Source organism: Phyllobates terribilis, unplaced genomic scaffold, assembly GCF_046119375.1.
Source record: "Phyllobates terribilis strain yellow unplaced genomic scaffold, ASM4611937v1 Scaffold_1__5_contigs__length_1240528914, whole genome shotgun sequence".
Lineage (NCBI taxonomy): Eukaryota > Metazoa > Chordata > Amphibia > Anura > Dendrobatidae > Phyllobates > Phyllobates terribilis.
In genome coordinates, this window is record NW_027362761.1 from 727,025,606 (window position 1) to 727,042,143 (window position 16,538).

Consider the following 16,538-nt stretch of genomic DNA (forward strand, 5'->3'; position numbering starts at 1 on the left):
ACTCAGACATGTGATATTGGATCATTTTCCTCAATAAAAAATGACAACGGCTAACATTTTTGACTCATTTGTTTGATTTGTTTCTCCATCTACTTTTAGGATTTGTGTGAAGATCTGATGTACTTTTAAGGCAAGTTTTTGCAGAAATTTGAAAAACTCTAAAGGGGTCACAAACTTTCAAGAGCCAATGCACGATAAATCATTTTAAAATTGCCTTTAGTATGATAACAATGATTAAACACTGACTCACAATTCTAACGTGATAAAGTCAGTTTCCTATCTCTAACAACTAGTATTAGCTGTAACAAAATAATAAGAGTATTTTAATAAATGTGAATAAAAAGAATCAGGAGCACATTTTATGATTAAAGTATATAAGCAATTCAGCTGCATATACGGAAAACATACAAATTTCCTGCGAGCTTGTTGTAGAGCATCAGACTCCTCGAATTTTTTTGCTTCTTCTCTAAACTTTTTTATATTTTCTTTCATCTCTTTGTTTTTGGAAAGCTCCTGCTTGATGTCATTAAGGAGGCTTGCAAGGAATCCTCTTCTTCCTTGAGATGAATACCAGCGCAACTAAAAATGAAAACAAAACTAAAATATTAAAACAGGCTAAAGCATCATATTCTAAAATACTATGCACTGCATAACCAGGAACTCTAGGAAGAATATACTATTAAGTTTATTAAATGAAATAAACTCAAAATTAAAGGGACTGTCAGCACAGAACGATTGTTCAAACCAAGTATTTCAGTGCATCTTCCCACATGCTTGCTTTACATCTATCTTCGCCAGAGCTGTCAATCAAACAAGTAGGTGTGAAGGTGCACTTAAATGACTGGCCAAGCCAAGGGTGCACCGAGCGCCTGTACTTGGTTTGAACAGTCATTCTGTGCTGACAGAGCCCATTTAAAGGGACTGTCAGCACAGAATGACTGTTGAAACCAAGTACAGGTGATCAGTGCTTCACGGCGGTGCCAATCTTTTATATACACCTGCCCACCTGCTTGGTTTCCATTGTTGTCATTAGCTTGATAAGCTGCGGCGCTTATGTGACATTGTTCAGGTCAAGGGGGAAACAATGCTCAAAGCGGTGCAAGTCCGGTAGGTATTTATGACTTTTTATTTTTATTATTTTATTCAAATAAGGTTTCTAGTAGCAGACAACCTCTTTATCAAGTGTGGCTCTAAATATCTGCTTAATATCTCATGATACATAACTGTTGCCACCATTCAAAAAGTTACAGTATAGGCAATTGATGTGTAGACTCTGGTGATTGTCTAGGAGAGGACTTTTCACCCACTATACCGAATACACACGTATTGGTTAGTACTGGAGTATGGGATTTTCACAAGTGCATTATGGCTAATTTAAAAAAAAAAAATACACACATGAAATTGAATTTGAAGAACACAGGATATTTTTGCTCCTTTTATTATATTTATTAACCCCTTAAGGAACAAGTAATTTGCCATTTTTGCACTTTCATTTTTCCGGACAGGAGAGCTTGTATGTTTTTTTTTTTTGTGGGACTAGCTGTACTTTTGAATGACCTCATCCACTTGATCATACAATGTACTAGAAAATGTAAAAAAAATCCAAATGAGGTGAAATTGCAAAAAAAAAACAAAAACAAAAAAAACTGCAATTCCACAATTGTTTTGTTTTTTTACAGCATTCATTCTAAAGTAAAAATGATACCAAATTCCCTTTTTTTATTTAAAAACCCCTTCAGGACCCAGCCTATTTTGACCCTAAAGACCTTGGCATTTTTGTCAATTCTGACCAGTGTCCCTTTACGAAGTAAAAACTCTGGAACACTTCAACGGATCCTAGCGATTCTGAGACTGTTTTTTCATGACATATTGGGCTTCATGTTAGTATTAAATTTAGGTCGATAATATTTGCGTTTATTTGTGAAAAAATCAAAAATATGGGAAAAATTTTGAAAATTTCACAATTTTCAAATTTTTAATGTTTATTCTGCTAAACCAGAGTGATGTGACACAAAATACTTAATAAATAACATTTCCCACATGTCTACTTTACATCAGCACAATTTTGGAGAAAAAAAAACATTTTGGTAGGAAGTTTGAAGGGTTCAAAGTTCATCAGCAATTTATCTTTTTTCCAGCAAAATGTACAAAACCATTTTTTTTTAGTGACCACATCACATTTGAAGTCCCTTTGAGGGGTGTACATGACAGAAAACACCCAAAAGTGACACCATTCCAAAAACTGCACCCCTCAAGCTACTCAAAACTACATTCAAGAAGATTATTAACCCTTCAGGTGCATCAGGAACTAAAGCAACATGGAAGAAAAAAATGAACATTTTAATTTTTCTAACAAAAATTTTGTTTTAGCCTAAATTTTTTAATTTTCCCATGGGTAACAGGATAAAATGCATCCTAAAATTTGTTGGGCAATTTCTCCTGAGTACACTGATACCTCATATGTGGTCATAAACCACTGTTTGGGCGCACGGCAGGGCTCAGAAGGGAAGGAGCGCCATTTCACTTTTTGAATGGAAAATTAGCTCCAAAAGTCAAATTGCGCTCCTTCCCTTCTGAGCCCTACCTTGCGCCCAAACAGTGGTTTATGACCACATATGAGGTATCGGTGTACTCAGGAGAAATTGCCCAACAAATTTTAGGATGCATTTTATCCTGTTACCCATGTGAAAATTAAAAAATTTAGGCTAAAACAAAATTTTTGGAGAAAAAAAAAGTACTTTTTTGCTTTCACAGATCAATTTGTAAAGCACTTGGGGATTTAAAGTGCTGACTATGCATCTAGATAAGTTCCCTGTGGGGTCTAGTTTCCAAAATGGGGTCACTTGTGGGGGAGCTACAATGTTTAGGCACATCAGGGGCTCTCCAAACGCAACATGGTGTCCGCTAACAATTTGAGCCGATTTTCCATTCAATTTGTTAGCAGACACCATGTCGCGTTTGGAGAGCCCCTGATGTGCCTAAACAGTGGAGCTCCCCCACAAGTGACCCCATTTTGGAAACTAGACCCCCCAAGGCACCTATCTAGATGCATAGCAAGCACTTGGAACCCCCAGGTGCTTCACAAATTAATCCGTAAAAATAAAAGTGTTTTTGTTTTCCACTTTTTCATTTTTACGAATCAATTTGTGAAGCACCTGGGGGTTCCAAGTGCTCACTATGCATCTAGATAGGTGCCTTGGGGGGTCTAGTTTCCAAAATGGGGTCACTTGTGGGGGAGCTCCACTGTTTAGGCACATCAGGGGCTCTCCAAACGCAACATGGTTCCAATTGGTTAGCGGACACCATGTCGTGTTTGGAGAGCCCGTGTGCCTAAACATTGGAGCTCCCCCACAAGTGACCCCATTTTGGAAACTAGACCCCCCCATGGAACTTATCTAGATGCATAGTGAGCACCCCCATGTGCTTCACAAATTGTGTAGTGTATGTCAGGTTGGTGTGCGGTGTGGTATAGTGTAGTGTATACACCACACACACACAACCTCACATACACTACAACACACACAACAACCTGACATAGCCTCCTCAGCTGAGTACGCCCTAGACTGGGATGAGCGGGACATTTTGTGTGCTGTGTGCGTGTGTAAAAAAAAAATAATAATCGAAACTTTATTATAGTGTGCGTGTACGCGTGTGTGTGTGTGTGCTTGGTGTAACCTTCTGCAGTCACGTTTGGGGACTGTCAGGCGTAGGGGGCGCATTCAGGCACACGGGGCGCAGGAGGGGGCGCACTCAGGCACATGGGGCGCAAGAGGGGGTGCGCTGAGGCGTAGGAGGGGGCAGGAAGCCGGCAGTAGCAGCAGCAGGTGGGGTGATTACTGGGGACAGGGGGGGGTGATTACCGGGGACAGGGGGGATGATCGGTGATCACAGGCGCAGGGGATTCACAGTGAGCCTGCTGCTGCCTGTGATCACCGTACACCGGCTGTCAGAAGGAGAGCAGCAGCCGATGGATGAAGATGTGGCAGAGGGAGCGGTAGGAAATTGGACTGGGGTGGAGGGAGGGGGGTGGTAGGGGAAGGAGGGGGGGTGGTAGGGGAAGGAGGGGGGGTCGGGGGCTAAGTGGGAGCTGAAATCGGACAAGGGGGGAAATAATTACCGGCGGTGACAGCGGCGGCGGATCGCTGGCGGGTCTCTGGCGGGTCTGGGGTCGATGCTGGATGTGGGTAGTCAAACTTCTCAGCTTCCACGGAGGGGAAAGCTGGGCAGTTTGATTAGTCATAGTGAACATCCTCCACATGTGATTGGAGGGCTAGCGTCACATGGACACTAGCCCCAATCAGATCTGGGGGGGGGGGGGACGGGGACGGGACAGAGGTGACACTCCCCCCAGCCAATGGCTGATGCTATAAGCATCAGGCCATGCCCAGATTTAAATATTTCACCAATTTTCATTGGTGAAATATTTAATTCATTCCGATTGGCAGTTTCACTAAAAGAGGGGTCCCAGGCACGGGGGGGGGGGGGTTAATCCACCCCCCCGTGGGGTCAACTTCAGGATGACCAGTTGCAGTAGCAACTGTGACACTTGAGAAACCCCGCTCGCAGGCGCTGCAGGGGCGCAATCCCTCCATGTCACAGACGCTGTGACACGGGTCGGGAAGAGGTTAAAGTGTTGGAAAAAAAATTACCTTGAACTAACATTATCCAAGACCTGTAATATTTTCATTTTTCGAGCAATGGATAGGTGTAAGGGCTTCTTTTTGCTTGGTGACCTGATATTTTAATTGATACCATTTTGTGGTAGATATGCTTTGATAATGGCACATTTTTTGCAGAGTTGCAGCAAACAACAACCTGCAATTTATGAACATGGTGATACCAAATATGTTTTTTTTTCTTTATATTTCTTTATTGTTAACTGTGAAAAAGAGAGGCGATTTTAGTTTAGATTTTTTAACAAACTTTCTCTTTACTTTTAACTGAATTTCTTAGTTCCCCTTAGTGGTCTTGAACCTGTGATTTTAGAGTTAAACATACATAGTTTTGACAAATGACATGCATGTGGATAAGGGTACCTGCTTATTAAGTTTCTGTCTTTATTTTCTGTTTAGTAGCCAATGTGAACATGCACCTCAATTTAAATCCCAGTTCCTTTCTTTAGGTTTTTTGCTTTTTTACTCTCTTTGCGCCCTGTGAATATAAAGGTGTGGTTGCCTTTTCCTCGAGCTGGAAATTCTATTCTTTATGTTGTTCCCCATGGCTGTATGTCTTACTAGCCAGGCTCAGTCCTTCTCAGCCCTTATGCACATGCATGTCACTTGACAAACGGTAAGGTTTTAAATATTATAGTTAGGACTGTCCCAAATAGGGTCACCCTGAAGTAGTAGGATGGCATTTGCATTCTTTTGATCAAAATTATGTTAACCAAGTACCCTATATTATTTTCATGCACTATTGCTGTTTATTTATTTACAGCAGGGTATTTGCTTATTATGTTTCTGTCTTAGTTTTTTTTTATAGATTATAATAAGTACGAGGTTCATCTGTGATGAGCACTGATCAAGCGCAGTTAGGCCTCATTCACACGCCCGTGATTAGACATGTACATGAAAAAACATCAAAAACATTAGTGTTTTGGTTCAGTGTGTCATCAGTGTACTGTTCGGTCCGTGTGTCCGTTTTAATCAGTGTTTTTCACAGATGGATAAATAAATTGCAAAGCTTCTCCTATTCTTTTCAATGTTTAACAGTATGCTGTATGAGTTTTACACGGGCCCATAGACTTGTATTGGCCTTTGTCATCCTTGCTGGCGGACAAAAGCAAACATGTCTGCATGCGATCTGCATGGACACACAATCCATGTAAAAACACGGACATGTGAAAAGCACAATAGATTATAATGGGTATGTTTCATATCCGTGAAAACTGATGCCACACGTACGTGCAACATGGATGTGTGAATGAGGACTAAAAGAGCAGCAGAGAACTGTGCTGAATCATGGGAGTTCTGAAAATTGGACCCTCACTAAGCAAACATTTAGGGTCTATCCTAAAATAAGCCATGAAGTACCAAAATGTAATAAAATGGCTCCGACACCTAACGGCAGCTAGCCATAGTCAGTTGTCAGGACAAGCTGCATTCTGAAAGAAACATAGCCCCAGAGAACTGTGTCTCAACTGAAAGTGGGGCAGTATCGCAAGCACACGTACTAGAGCTGCAGAAGAAGTAAGTGACAGAAGAAATATAGCTTCTCCTTGGCTTACTGAACAAGAACTGGGGATGGAGAAAAAAATCCTGTGTGCGCAGTCAGCCAAGAATAAGATTTATTTATCCTGAGGTCACAGCCATTTTCCTTGGATTACAGAGGTATGTGTGCTTACAATACAGCGGTTCTGACAGGTGAGACAATTCTCAGGAGTGGTCTTTCTGTAGACTGCAGCTCGTCCTGATACATGACTAGAACTAGATGATGCTGGACATTTTAGGAGTTCATCCTATGTCGGGTCTGCGTGCATGGAGTAGGCTCAGCAGCTGAGCCTGCACCATATCCAGCATCTGCCTGTAATAGAAATGGTCAGAGCTCGCTCCGATCACCGCTCTTTAAACATTTAAATGTAGCTAATTAAATCACTGACAATGGCATATACCGTATTTTTCGGACTATAAGACGCACTTTTTTCCTCCAAAATTTTGGACGAAAATGGGGGGTGCGTCTTATAGTCCGAAAGTTGCTGGGGGGGTGTGTGGGTGTATTATAATATAATATATTATATATATATATATATATATATATATATATATATTAGTGGGGAGGGGGTGAATATTCAAGCCCTTTAACAGCGGCACACGCGATCACCCGGCAGCAGCAGGACCCGCTTTGCGGCTACGCTGTGTGCCGGCTATTAAGGAGCATGAAGTCACTGCTCCCCGCGCACACAGTCCCGGCGTGGGGAGCAGTGACTTCCAGCAGCTGATCTCTCCTTGTGGTAGTGACGTCATGCGCGGCTCACATGTAAAGATCAGGTGGGCAGACAGGTCGCAGCGCTGGATGAGAGACAAGAGAGGCGAGTAGGAGTGTTTAATTTTTTTTTTATGTGCAGCCTGATGGGGATGAGGGGTGCCATGCATACCAGGATAGGGATGCGGGGTGCCATGCATACCAGGATAGGGATGCGGGGGGGGGGGGGCTCATAGGAAAGTCCTTTTTTTCAATATACTGCAATGTAGTAGTGCATACGCTGCAGCAATCAAATCGTAGGTTCAAGTCCCTGAATGAGACTAAAAAAAAAAAACTAACACGTACAGAAGTTTGGCATCATGGTAATCATAATGACCTGAAAACCACATTGTCAGGCCAGTTTTATCACACACAAAAACAAACAAAATAAAATGGCAGCATTTCAGAGAATTATTATTTTTTTTTTCACCATTTCACTCTATTTTGAATTTTTGTTTCAGTTTTCCAGCACATTATATGATGAAATGAATGGAGTCAATCAAAACTACAACTCATCCCGCAAAGAAAAGTCCTCATACAACTATGTCGATGTAAAAATAAAATGAAAACTCTTGTAAGGCTATGTGCCCACGATGCAGAAATGCTCCGGATTTTTCCTGAGCGTTTCTGCATCTCCCTGGCAGAAAAAACGCATGCGGATTGTACATGCGTTTTCCTGCCAGGGACATGCGGATGTGAAGCGTTCTTCACATGCATTTCCGCATGGGGGTTGTCAAGCGATTTTAGTATCACTTGGAAAGTGCTTGACAACTTGGTCACACTATATAAATCCATGCAAACGGCATGGATTTATACAGTGTGACCCGAGAGAATGTATAAAAATAAAAAATAAATCTATACTTAACTTCCGATGGCCCCCGCAGTCTTGCTTCTCTTGGTGCTGACTGCCAGCAGATCGCGGTACACTGAAGGACCTGCCGACGTCAGCATCGCGTGACCCGTCACATGACTATGACGTCAGTGCAGGTCCTTAAGTCCATCGCGATTTGCCGGCACCGGGGGTCGTCAGAAGGTAAGTATCATATTTATTTTTTATTTTCTTCTTCTTTTTTTCACAGTTTCTATGGTACCCGGGTCCGGAGGAGAGTCTCCTGTCCTCTAGACCTGGGTACCATCCGCACATTGGAACGCGTGGATTGCGCATCTACATATACAGTGATGCGGATTCCATGCGATCTAATGCAAGTCAATGGCGGTGAAAATGCAGCACTTCCGCAAAATAATTGGTAGTGCTGCGTTTTTTTCCGCAATGATAATCCGCAGCGGAAATTTCCGCAGCATGTGCACAGCACATGCGGATTATCGTTGGGGAACATGGCAGGCCTTCTACCATGCATTTTTTAAGCGTTTCTGCAGCGTTATTGCCGCTAAGGAAACGCTTAAAAAAAGCAACGTGGGCTCACAGCCTTAGGCATGCGTTTTTTCTGCCAGGGGAAATGCAGAAATGCTCAGGAAAAATCTGGAGCATTTCTGCATCGTGGGCACATAGCCTTAAAAAGGAAACGTAAAAATTGAAAATTGTACACCAAAGGTGGATCTAAGCTATATATTCACTTACCTGTTGTTCCCAAGGAGAGCGGCAAATCCAATAAAAACTGCTACTGGCTATTGGAGGCATACGATGCCAGACTGGTCCAAACCTATGGCCACCGGCCATCAATAGCTAGAATTAAGAGGAGAGTAAAATTAGAAATTGATATTGGTTAGCGCCTAAATGACAAGTCAGTGACAATGTGCAAATGGCAATAAGCCCACTTAGCAAATTGACATAAATTCCTTACATGTTCCTTTCCCTTGAAAGCTTTTGATGAAGTCACGTCAACGGAACAGCAGCTTCTCTACCGCTTTGCTCTGTTGATGGGGCATGAGCGCCGTTATGATACTGATTTATAGCTGACTGCCAGCCGCCTAACTGGGGGGAGCCAGCTGTCAATCAACATGACGTCAGCAGGCATGCCACATTGACAAAGCAACCTGGAAGAAGAGTTGCTCTGTTGATGTGGAGCAGCCGAATTGCAGCAGGAGCGGTCGGTGACCACTCTGAGCCGCCACCAGATAGAAAGTCTTATGGAGAAAAGAAAAAAAAAAGTTATAGTCCCTGGAACGCCACAAAAAAAAAAATTCTGTTATAAAAGCCAAAACTGGCTGTAACACAAAGATTACAGATCCTGCAAGGGATAATTAACATTTATATGGCATTCTATAAATCACTAGGATCACCATGTCCATCCATAGGAAACAAGAAGGGTTGGGTGTCTCCAACATAGCATGACATTACTATGCTGCAGTTACAGTATAGCTAAACTTTCCCTCTCGCATGACAACTATGAGTCTGCCTACAGACTCTCTCCTGTGGGTTCCTCAAGGCCTTCATCCTCATCCCCTCAGCCATCTGGGAAATACTATAGCAAACTTATCTCCCCCCATCACCCTTTATCTTGCCTCTGGTTCCAGCTGGACTTTGTCCCAGGATCCTCAAATTTCCAAGCCTTCCACTGGTGGAGATTTAGGGGCGCTACTAAAGATTATACATTTTTATCCTCTCCGAAATAACCCTTTGATGGACATTGGCTCTAAACATGACCTCTCTCCACGCTTCCGTGGTGAAATTTCTACAGCTGAAGCACTAGCTCTGGAGTCTTCTCACCCACTAGGACCCACTGTATAAACTGACCAATTTCGAGGGTTTGAGAAGTCAGATAAAACCCTGCTTCCAGTGATGTATCATTGAGCTGCTTGATATAATTCTGATAAAATTACAGTTTTCTCTTCTACAGATCTAGCTATCTGAATAAAACCACCCACACTACAGATTGGAAGTTTACTGTGTATAGAGAAGAAAGCTTCCAATCAGTGGTGTGGGCGGGGTTATACAGAGCATATGGATATGAAGGACTACTTGCCAGCAGGTTTACTAGTCCTCTAGTGATAATCTCCTGCTGATAAAACACTGATTTTATCAAAACTATACTAAGCAGCCCAATAAGTGACACATCACTGAAATCAGGGTCTCTGTCTCTGTATTCTACTGGTTAAGAGTAGATGTGGATGGTGAGGATCTGATGTGGATTTTTTACAGCATTTTATTGAGAATTTCACCCAGTCATTGCAAATGGTGAGGTGCAAAATTTATTTTACTCAAAGAACTGACATGCTACAGATTTTAAAATCCTCTCCGCAAGGTGAAATTACACATGGAAAACTTACACAATGGGTATATGAGATACAGTATATAAAGTATTACTACCTTAGCTTGTACCATATTATACTGCGGATTTTTGGCAAGGAGAATCCGCAGCCAGTGTTCATTTATCCTCCTATGGGCTTGCCCCATAACCAGCAGATAATGGCTGTGACACACAGCCAGGATCTGCCTGTAACAGCCACAAGGGGAGAGGAGCATAATCAGAGCGCCAATATGGGGATGTATCATTCAAATGCAGTAAAAAGTAATAATGTTTTTAAAAATTATGAAAAAAAAAATACATAAATGTTTGAATCATACCCTTTTCCCCATAAAAATGTTATTAAAAAAATACACGTATTTGGTATCGCTGCCTCTATAAAAGTCCCATCTATTTAAAAATAGAAATATTAACCCGATCTGTAAACCAAAAAGAATTAAAAACCCCAAAACAGCTTTTTTTTTGGTTGTGGGAAAAAATGCAATAAAATGTTGTAAGAAGCTATAAAAATGTCATATCTATTCCAAATTGGTATCAATAAAAACAATACCTCGCCCCGCAAAAAATAAGCTATCACACAGCTCCATAGACCAAAAAATGAAAAATGTTACGGGTCTCAGTAAATGGTGACAATCATAGTCGGCAGGTCATTTTTACCATACAATGAACACCGTAAAACTAATTCCCAAAAAAAAAACAAAAGCAGAATTGCATTCTTTTAGCAATTTCACAGCACTTTCCAGTACACTATGTGGTAAATGAGTGGTGTAGCTCAAAAGTACAACTCATCCTGCAAAAAACAGCCCTCATATGTACATGTGGACAAAAAAATATAAAAAGCTATGACTTTTGGAAGAAGGGGGCAAAAAAAAGAAATTGGTCATGTCGAGAAGGGGGCGAGTTCTATTTTCTTGACAATTTTATCAGAACCCATCATCTTGGAAAACACTATAAGGAGATATAGGGTTAATCTGCAGGTAAGTGGCATTAAGATTCTGCCCAGCCACCTTACTGAAAGTGCAACTATAGGAGAAAATTTAATTATTTCCTCCTGGGAATTGCCGATTTTCAGTCATGGAGATGTGCATGGAGTAGCTACAGTCACCACTCACAGTGCAGCTCCCCATCCTGTGAGCAGCGGCTGAAAGCACGCCCGGCACTTTGACAGCTCACGGTGCAGCGCATCTGTGCAGAGCCGGCTGTCAAATTAGCAGGTCGTGCTGACAGTATAGTGAGCGGTGATGTGAGCGATGGCTGTATTTGCTCTCTGCACCACACTTAAAACTGAAAGCTGGCCTCTCCAGGAAGGAAGTTAATCTTCTCCTGATAGCCACACTTTCAGTGCGTCGGTCAGGCAACATTGTAAGGCATTACCCTAAATTTGCAGGTTTTTCCAAGGTTACTGGTTCCCTTTAATAGTGAAGCAGACTAATTTGAACACCGAACACAAAGCTAAAAACCCAACTCCACTTAAACCCCCACAGGTGGACCTCAATAGATGCAGTGAGGATGCGGAAATTTTGGGGACTTGTATTGAGTATGGGGCTAGTAATGTAGCTAAGCATTATGAACCACTCAAGTAAGGATATCTTGCACCACACTCCAATGTTCTGCATGTAAGGCCTCAGTCACACATCGTGTTTAAACACATACATGAAAAAAATGGTACAGTGTCATCAGTGTCGTGCATCAGTGTGTCCTTTTTACCATCAGTGTGTCATCAGTGTTTTTCACGGATGGATAAACATAGAAAGAAATTACAAAGCTTCTCCTATCCTTTGCAATGTTAAATACGGACAGCACAAAGATGCCATCCCTGTGCTGTACATGTTTTCACAGACCCATAGACTTGTATTGGCCCTTATCATCCATGCTGCCGGAACTAAACTTGCAACTTTTCAAAGAGCTGGAGAACACTGGGACCGGAAGTAACAGTGACTCTCCAGCGCCTAAGCACAAGAAAATTGAAGTCACTGCCCTGAGAAGGGCGGAACAGTGCACAGGAGAGGTACGGCAGGCAAAATGCGCAGGCTTTCCTGATGTGCACCCGACATCAAAGGCAAGCAGGAAAGAGGTGGGAGGAGAAATCTAGTATGAGAGAAGAGGCAGTCTTATCTTCCGGGCAGCATACACCCCATAGCCTGGAAGATCAAAATGAAAAGAGATGATTCTTAATGAACAAGGCATCATCATGGAGGCATACAGGTAGGACTAGTTTCAGCTTTATACAACCTGTAAGCCCATATTATTATTAGCTAAAAATGCTCAAATGGTGTGACAGATACCCTTTAACTGCTTCCAGAGTGATATGGGGCACTGCTTAGGAAACCACTTAAAGTTGAAGTGCTGCAATATTGCACCAACAAAGTACTGTGTGTCAAGCAGGACTAGAATGGTGTCCTTATATTGACTACTGTACATATTGCAAAGCAATGCTAGGTCAGTACGATGTAGCAGTACAGAAGTCAGACTGCCCCTAGACAATAACAGGTACATGAGAAGATTTAAAGCTACTGTAAGCAGCCAGCAGGTAGATTGCTAGATGGTAGGTATGTGCCACGGAGATTGGTTCTATTAGTGGGATGAATCCCAGGAGGATTTGGGCACCTGACAACACTTTAGGCTGATTCCAGGATTCAGGAGTGACAGCAGAGCCTCTGTGAGATGGCACTTGTACTGCACGCCATGTTTTGGATCTACTGAGATCGGGCTCTAGGTCACCTGTGAACAGAGGAGTGGAAAAGTAGAGCTCTGCTTAAAAAAGACAAACCATTGATAGGCACAGACATGCTTGTTGTGGCCTCTAAAGGATGAGCCTCACGTGATATCCTGCTTTTATGTGAAAAAATTGGACAATGTGAATTATGCCTAAGAAAACTTGTATGGTTTGTTACATGCTGGAAAAGCAAATGTATGTTTATATTCAATAAACAGTCCTGCTAATTGTGAACCTACGTTTTTCACTACCATTTGTTGCTAAACGTCCACAGTACCTATACAATTTGGGGTTTTCTAATACATAACATTGCGTGAAATGCCCTGCAGATCAGGGGCAGTCCGGGTCCAGAGACCCCCGCCTATTGCTGAAAACACTTGGCATACATGTGCTGCTCAGGAAGCGGAGGCGTTCTTCTCCTTCATAAGCGCTTGCACAAAGTGATGTAGGGGCCCATAGAAACTATGCACCCATACACGACTCCTTCCATGGCAGCGGATATTCCACAAATGGGTTGAGCAGAGTTGCTGTGAATCGAGTCGCACGACCCAGTCTATCTCCTGCTGGACAGGAGCTGTCTCACTGGATGGCATTGGTGGCTCTTTTTTTGGACTAGCTGGTCTGGCGCGACATCAAATGCACATCATGCTGCAATGACGCCATGCTAATCTAAGTAAGAGCCCTGTATGCCGTTAGGCAAGAAGAGCTTCTCACGGCTCCCATGCAGAGATTACAGTCGTGTCCAATAGACCTAATCATGTTAATCAATTGGCACTAATTACTCTACTTCTGAGCAGTGGGTGGGGGTGTCATGGCCTGGACTGCCACCGATCTGCAGGACATTTCACGCTCTGTCATATTAGAAAACCAAATAGAGTGTAGATACCAGGGGAAAAAATGAATAATTCCACATGCAAATTGAGGGTGTTCTACAAAAAACTGGCAGGGTACGCCATACACATGGCACTAAATGACTCATACATGACATATCTATGTGCTGTACAAAGGGAAACCCCAACATTTCAAGAGGTGGTGAAAATTGCTCTAAAATTTGGGGACCAGAAAGGAGGGGGACCTAGTATGCATAGAAGTAAAGCCACGCAAAAAACTTCATCTTCCACTGTTAATCCTTGCCCACACAATTTGGCCTGGGCACACAGAACTGATTCAGAATAGATAATACATCCTTAGAATTTAGGATTTACCTATCACACAATATATTCTCGTTATACATTAACATTCCATCTACATTACAGAACAGTGAGTAGGTCCAATTGGACTCTGGTTCTGGTGGATGGGGGGTGCTGAGTGACAGATTCTGGAAACACTGAGCTCTCCTAGGCTACAAATTACAAAGAAAGGGACGTGTGAGCTCCAGAGGGACCGGTACTCAACAGATGTGTCGGGAAGATAGACACTCGGAGCAGCTCGGAGGGGTTATAATGTTGCTGCTGGCGCTGGTACAGCCGCTGTTGTATTCCCAAACTGAGCAGCTCAAAAGAAAGGGTGGTGTGTCACAAGTGTCACCTGACATTACACTTTACCTACACCCTGCAGATGATCATACTTCAAAGGGGATAATGGAGATCTCGTGTATGAAGATCAGCATACCAGCATGCAGGTGGGCAGCCAACAAACCACACAACGTCATACATCTGCATTACCACATTCTGTCTCTGTTCAGTTTTCAGGGACAGGCAAAAGGAATTATTGTCAAAACTGATATATTACATTGCTGATGCGAGAGGGAGCACATTTGACCCCAATAATGGAACCCTGACAGGACCCTAAATGTGTCCGTTTTTAGAATGAAGAAAAAGTTCACCAGGATGTACTTTTCCTTCTCTCCTAAAAACAGACACATATGGGAACCCAATCTCCATAATAATCTGCAGGGTAGCTCAGCTCCCTTTTGCAGCAGTTATGCAATGGATCAGTTTTGACATGAATTACATCTGCATATTCCTAAAAACGGGGTCAAACAGAGTGTCAAAATACATATGTAGTACACAAGTGGCGACACTAAAGCTGCGACCTGTCATTGTCTGTAGTGGTCAGGAGACACAGAGAAAAGCATCTTCAGATGTTCCTGGTGGAACGGTGACATCTCGTCATCCTGTGTCAGCACAGTCCACAGAGCCGCGTGTACTGGTAGTTAAGTATAATCTAGTTCGCTATTTATTATAGCTCTGAGCCCTCCGGGAAATTTTCTTTTTGCCCAAACTGCCACTTTAATTCTTTTTTTATTTCAATACGTGTTTGGTGTTGTGTTATAAATCACATGTAACCATGAGTCCAGGTGAGGAGGGATGGAATTTTTTGTTCACCATTCTGCCACTCTGGCATTTGGCACTGTTACAAGTCGAGGGTGACATTCACACAGGTCATTTTGCCTGGCAGAGATGTCCTCAGTTGTATCTCTACAGCCAGTTCACTCCCGACATTCGCCGTATTTGCCAGAATACACTATGCTACGCTTAAAGCATCAAGAGTACTACATTCTCAGGTTGGAGGCCAACAGCATGTACTGGCCTACTTGGGGGCTGGCGTTTATCAGTATACCTTTTTGCTGTAAAGAATAAAATAGAACATGCTATTCTATGCAGAGGTTTGGTTTTTTAACAATGGGAGTGAGTAACTGTCTATGCCGTGGCATAAGTCAGAAGCTTACATCACATAATACTCCCAACATCTGCAGTGAACAACCCCTTCCACTTGGAATCACACCATGAGGCCATGCATCTATTACCAGCCCACATAGAAGCATTTTATGGGGGGGATGCCCATCTCCAAGATCCTACCCCAATATATAGTAGGTGTAATAATAATATTAGCAAATACCTTCAATTAGAAATGTAGTATACAGTGCTGGCCAAAAGTATTGGCACCCCTGCAATTCTGTCAGATAATACTCAGTTTCTTCCTGAAAATGATTGCAATCACAAATTCTTTGGTATTATTATCTTCATTTAATTTGTCTTCAATGAAAAAACACAAAGAATTGTCCTAAAGCCAAATTGGATATAATTCCACACCAAACCTAAAAAAAAGGGGCTGGACAAAAGTATTGGCACCCTTTGAAAAATCATGCGATGCTTCTCCTGATTCACTATGTCGCTTACACCATGTGCAGGCATTGCAATAGCTTAGGTATCCATGGTTACGACCACTAACTCAAAATATGAGTGGTCATTACCATGGGTATTTAAGCTACTGCAATGCTCTGCACATGGGGTAGGTGACATAGCGAATCAGAAAAACTATATCACATTTCTAATTGGAGGTATTTGCTAATATAATTATATATATATATATATATATATATATATATATATATATACACACATACACAGTACAGACCAAAAGTTTGGACACACCTTCTCATTTAAAGATTTTTCTGTATTTTCTTCACACTGAAGGCATCAAAACTATGAATTAACACATGTGGAATTATATACTTAACAAAAAAGTGTGAAACAACTGAAAATATGTCATATTCTAGGTTCTTCAAAGTAGCCACCTTTTGCTTTGATGACTGCTTTGCACACTCTTGGCATTCTCTTGATGAGCTTCAAGAGGTAGTCACCGGAAATGGTTTTCACTTCACAGGTGTGTCCTGTCAGGTTTAATAAGGGGGATTTCTTGCCTTATAAATG

At 42.2% G+C, this 16,538-nt stretch overlaps 1 protein-coding gene across 2 annotated transcripts in view; it reads right to left on the reverse strand.

Annotated features, from left to right (window-relative positions):
• Positions 1–16,538, reverse strand: part of TIMM44 (translocase of inner mitochondrial membrane 44) — an 81,547-nt gene that overhangs the window by 62,220 nt on the left and 2,789 nt on the right. For both annotated transcript variants that reach the window (XM_073686358.1, XM_073686359.1), the window contains exons 2-3: positions 8,540–8,644; positions 409–579 (exon numbers count right to left, since the gene is read on the reverse strand). In XM_073686358.1, coding sequence (XP_073542459.1) covers positions 409–579; positions 8,540–8,644 — 276 coding nt within the window. The remainder of the gene's footprint in view (positions 1–408; positions 580–8,539; positions 8,645–16,538) is intronic.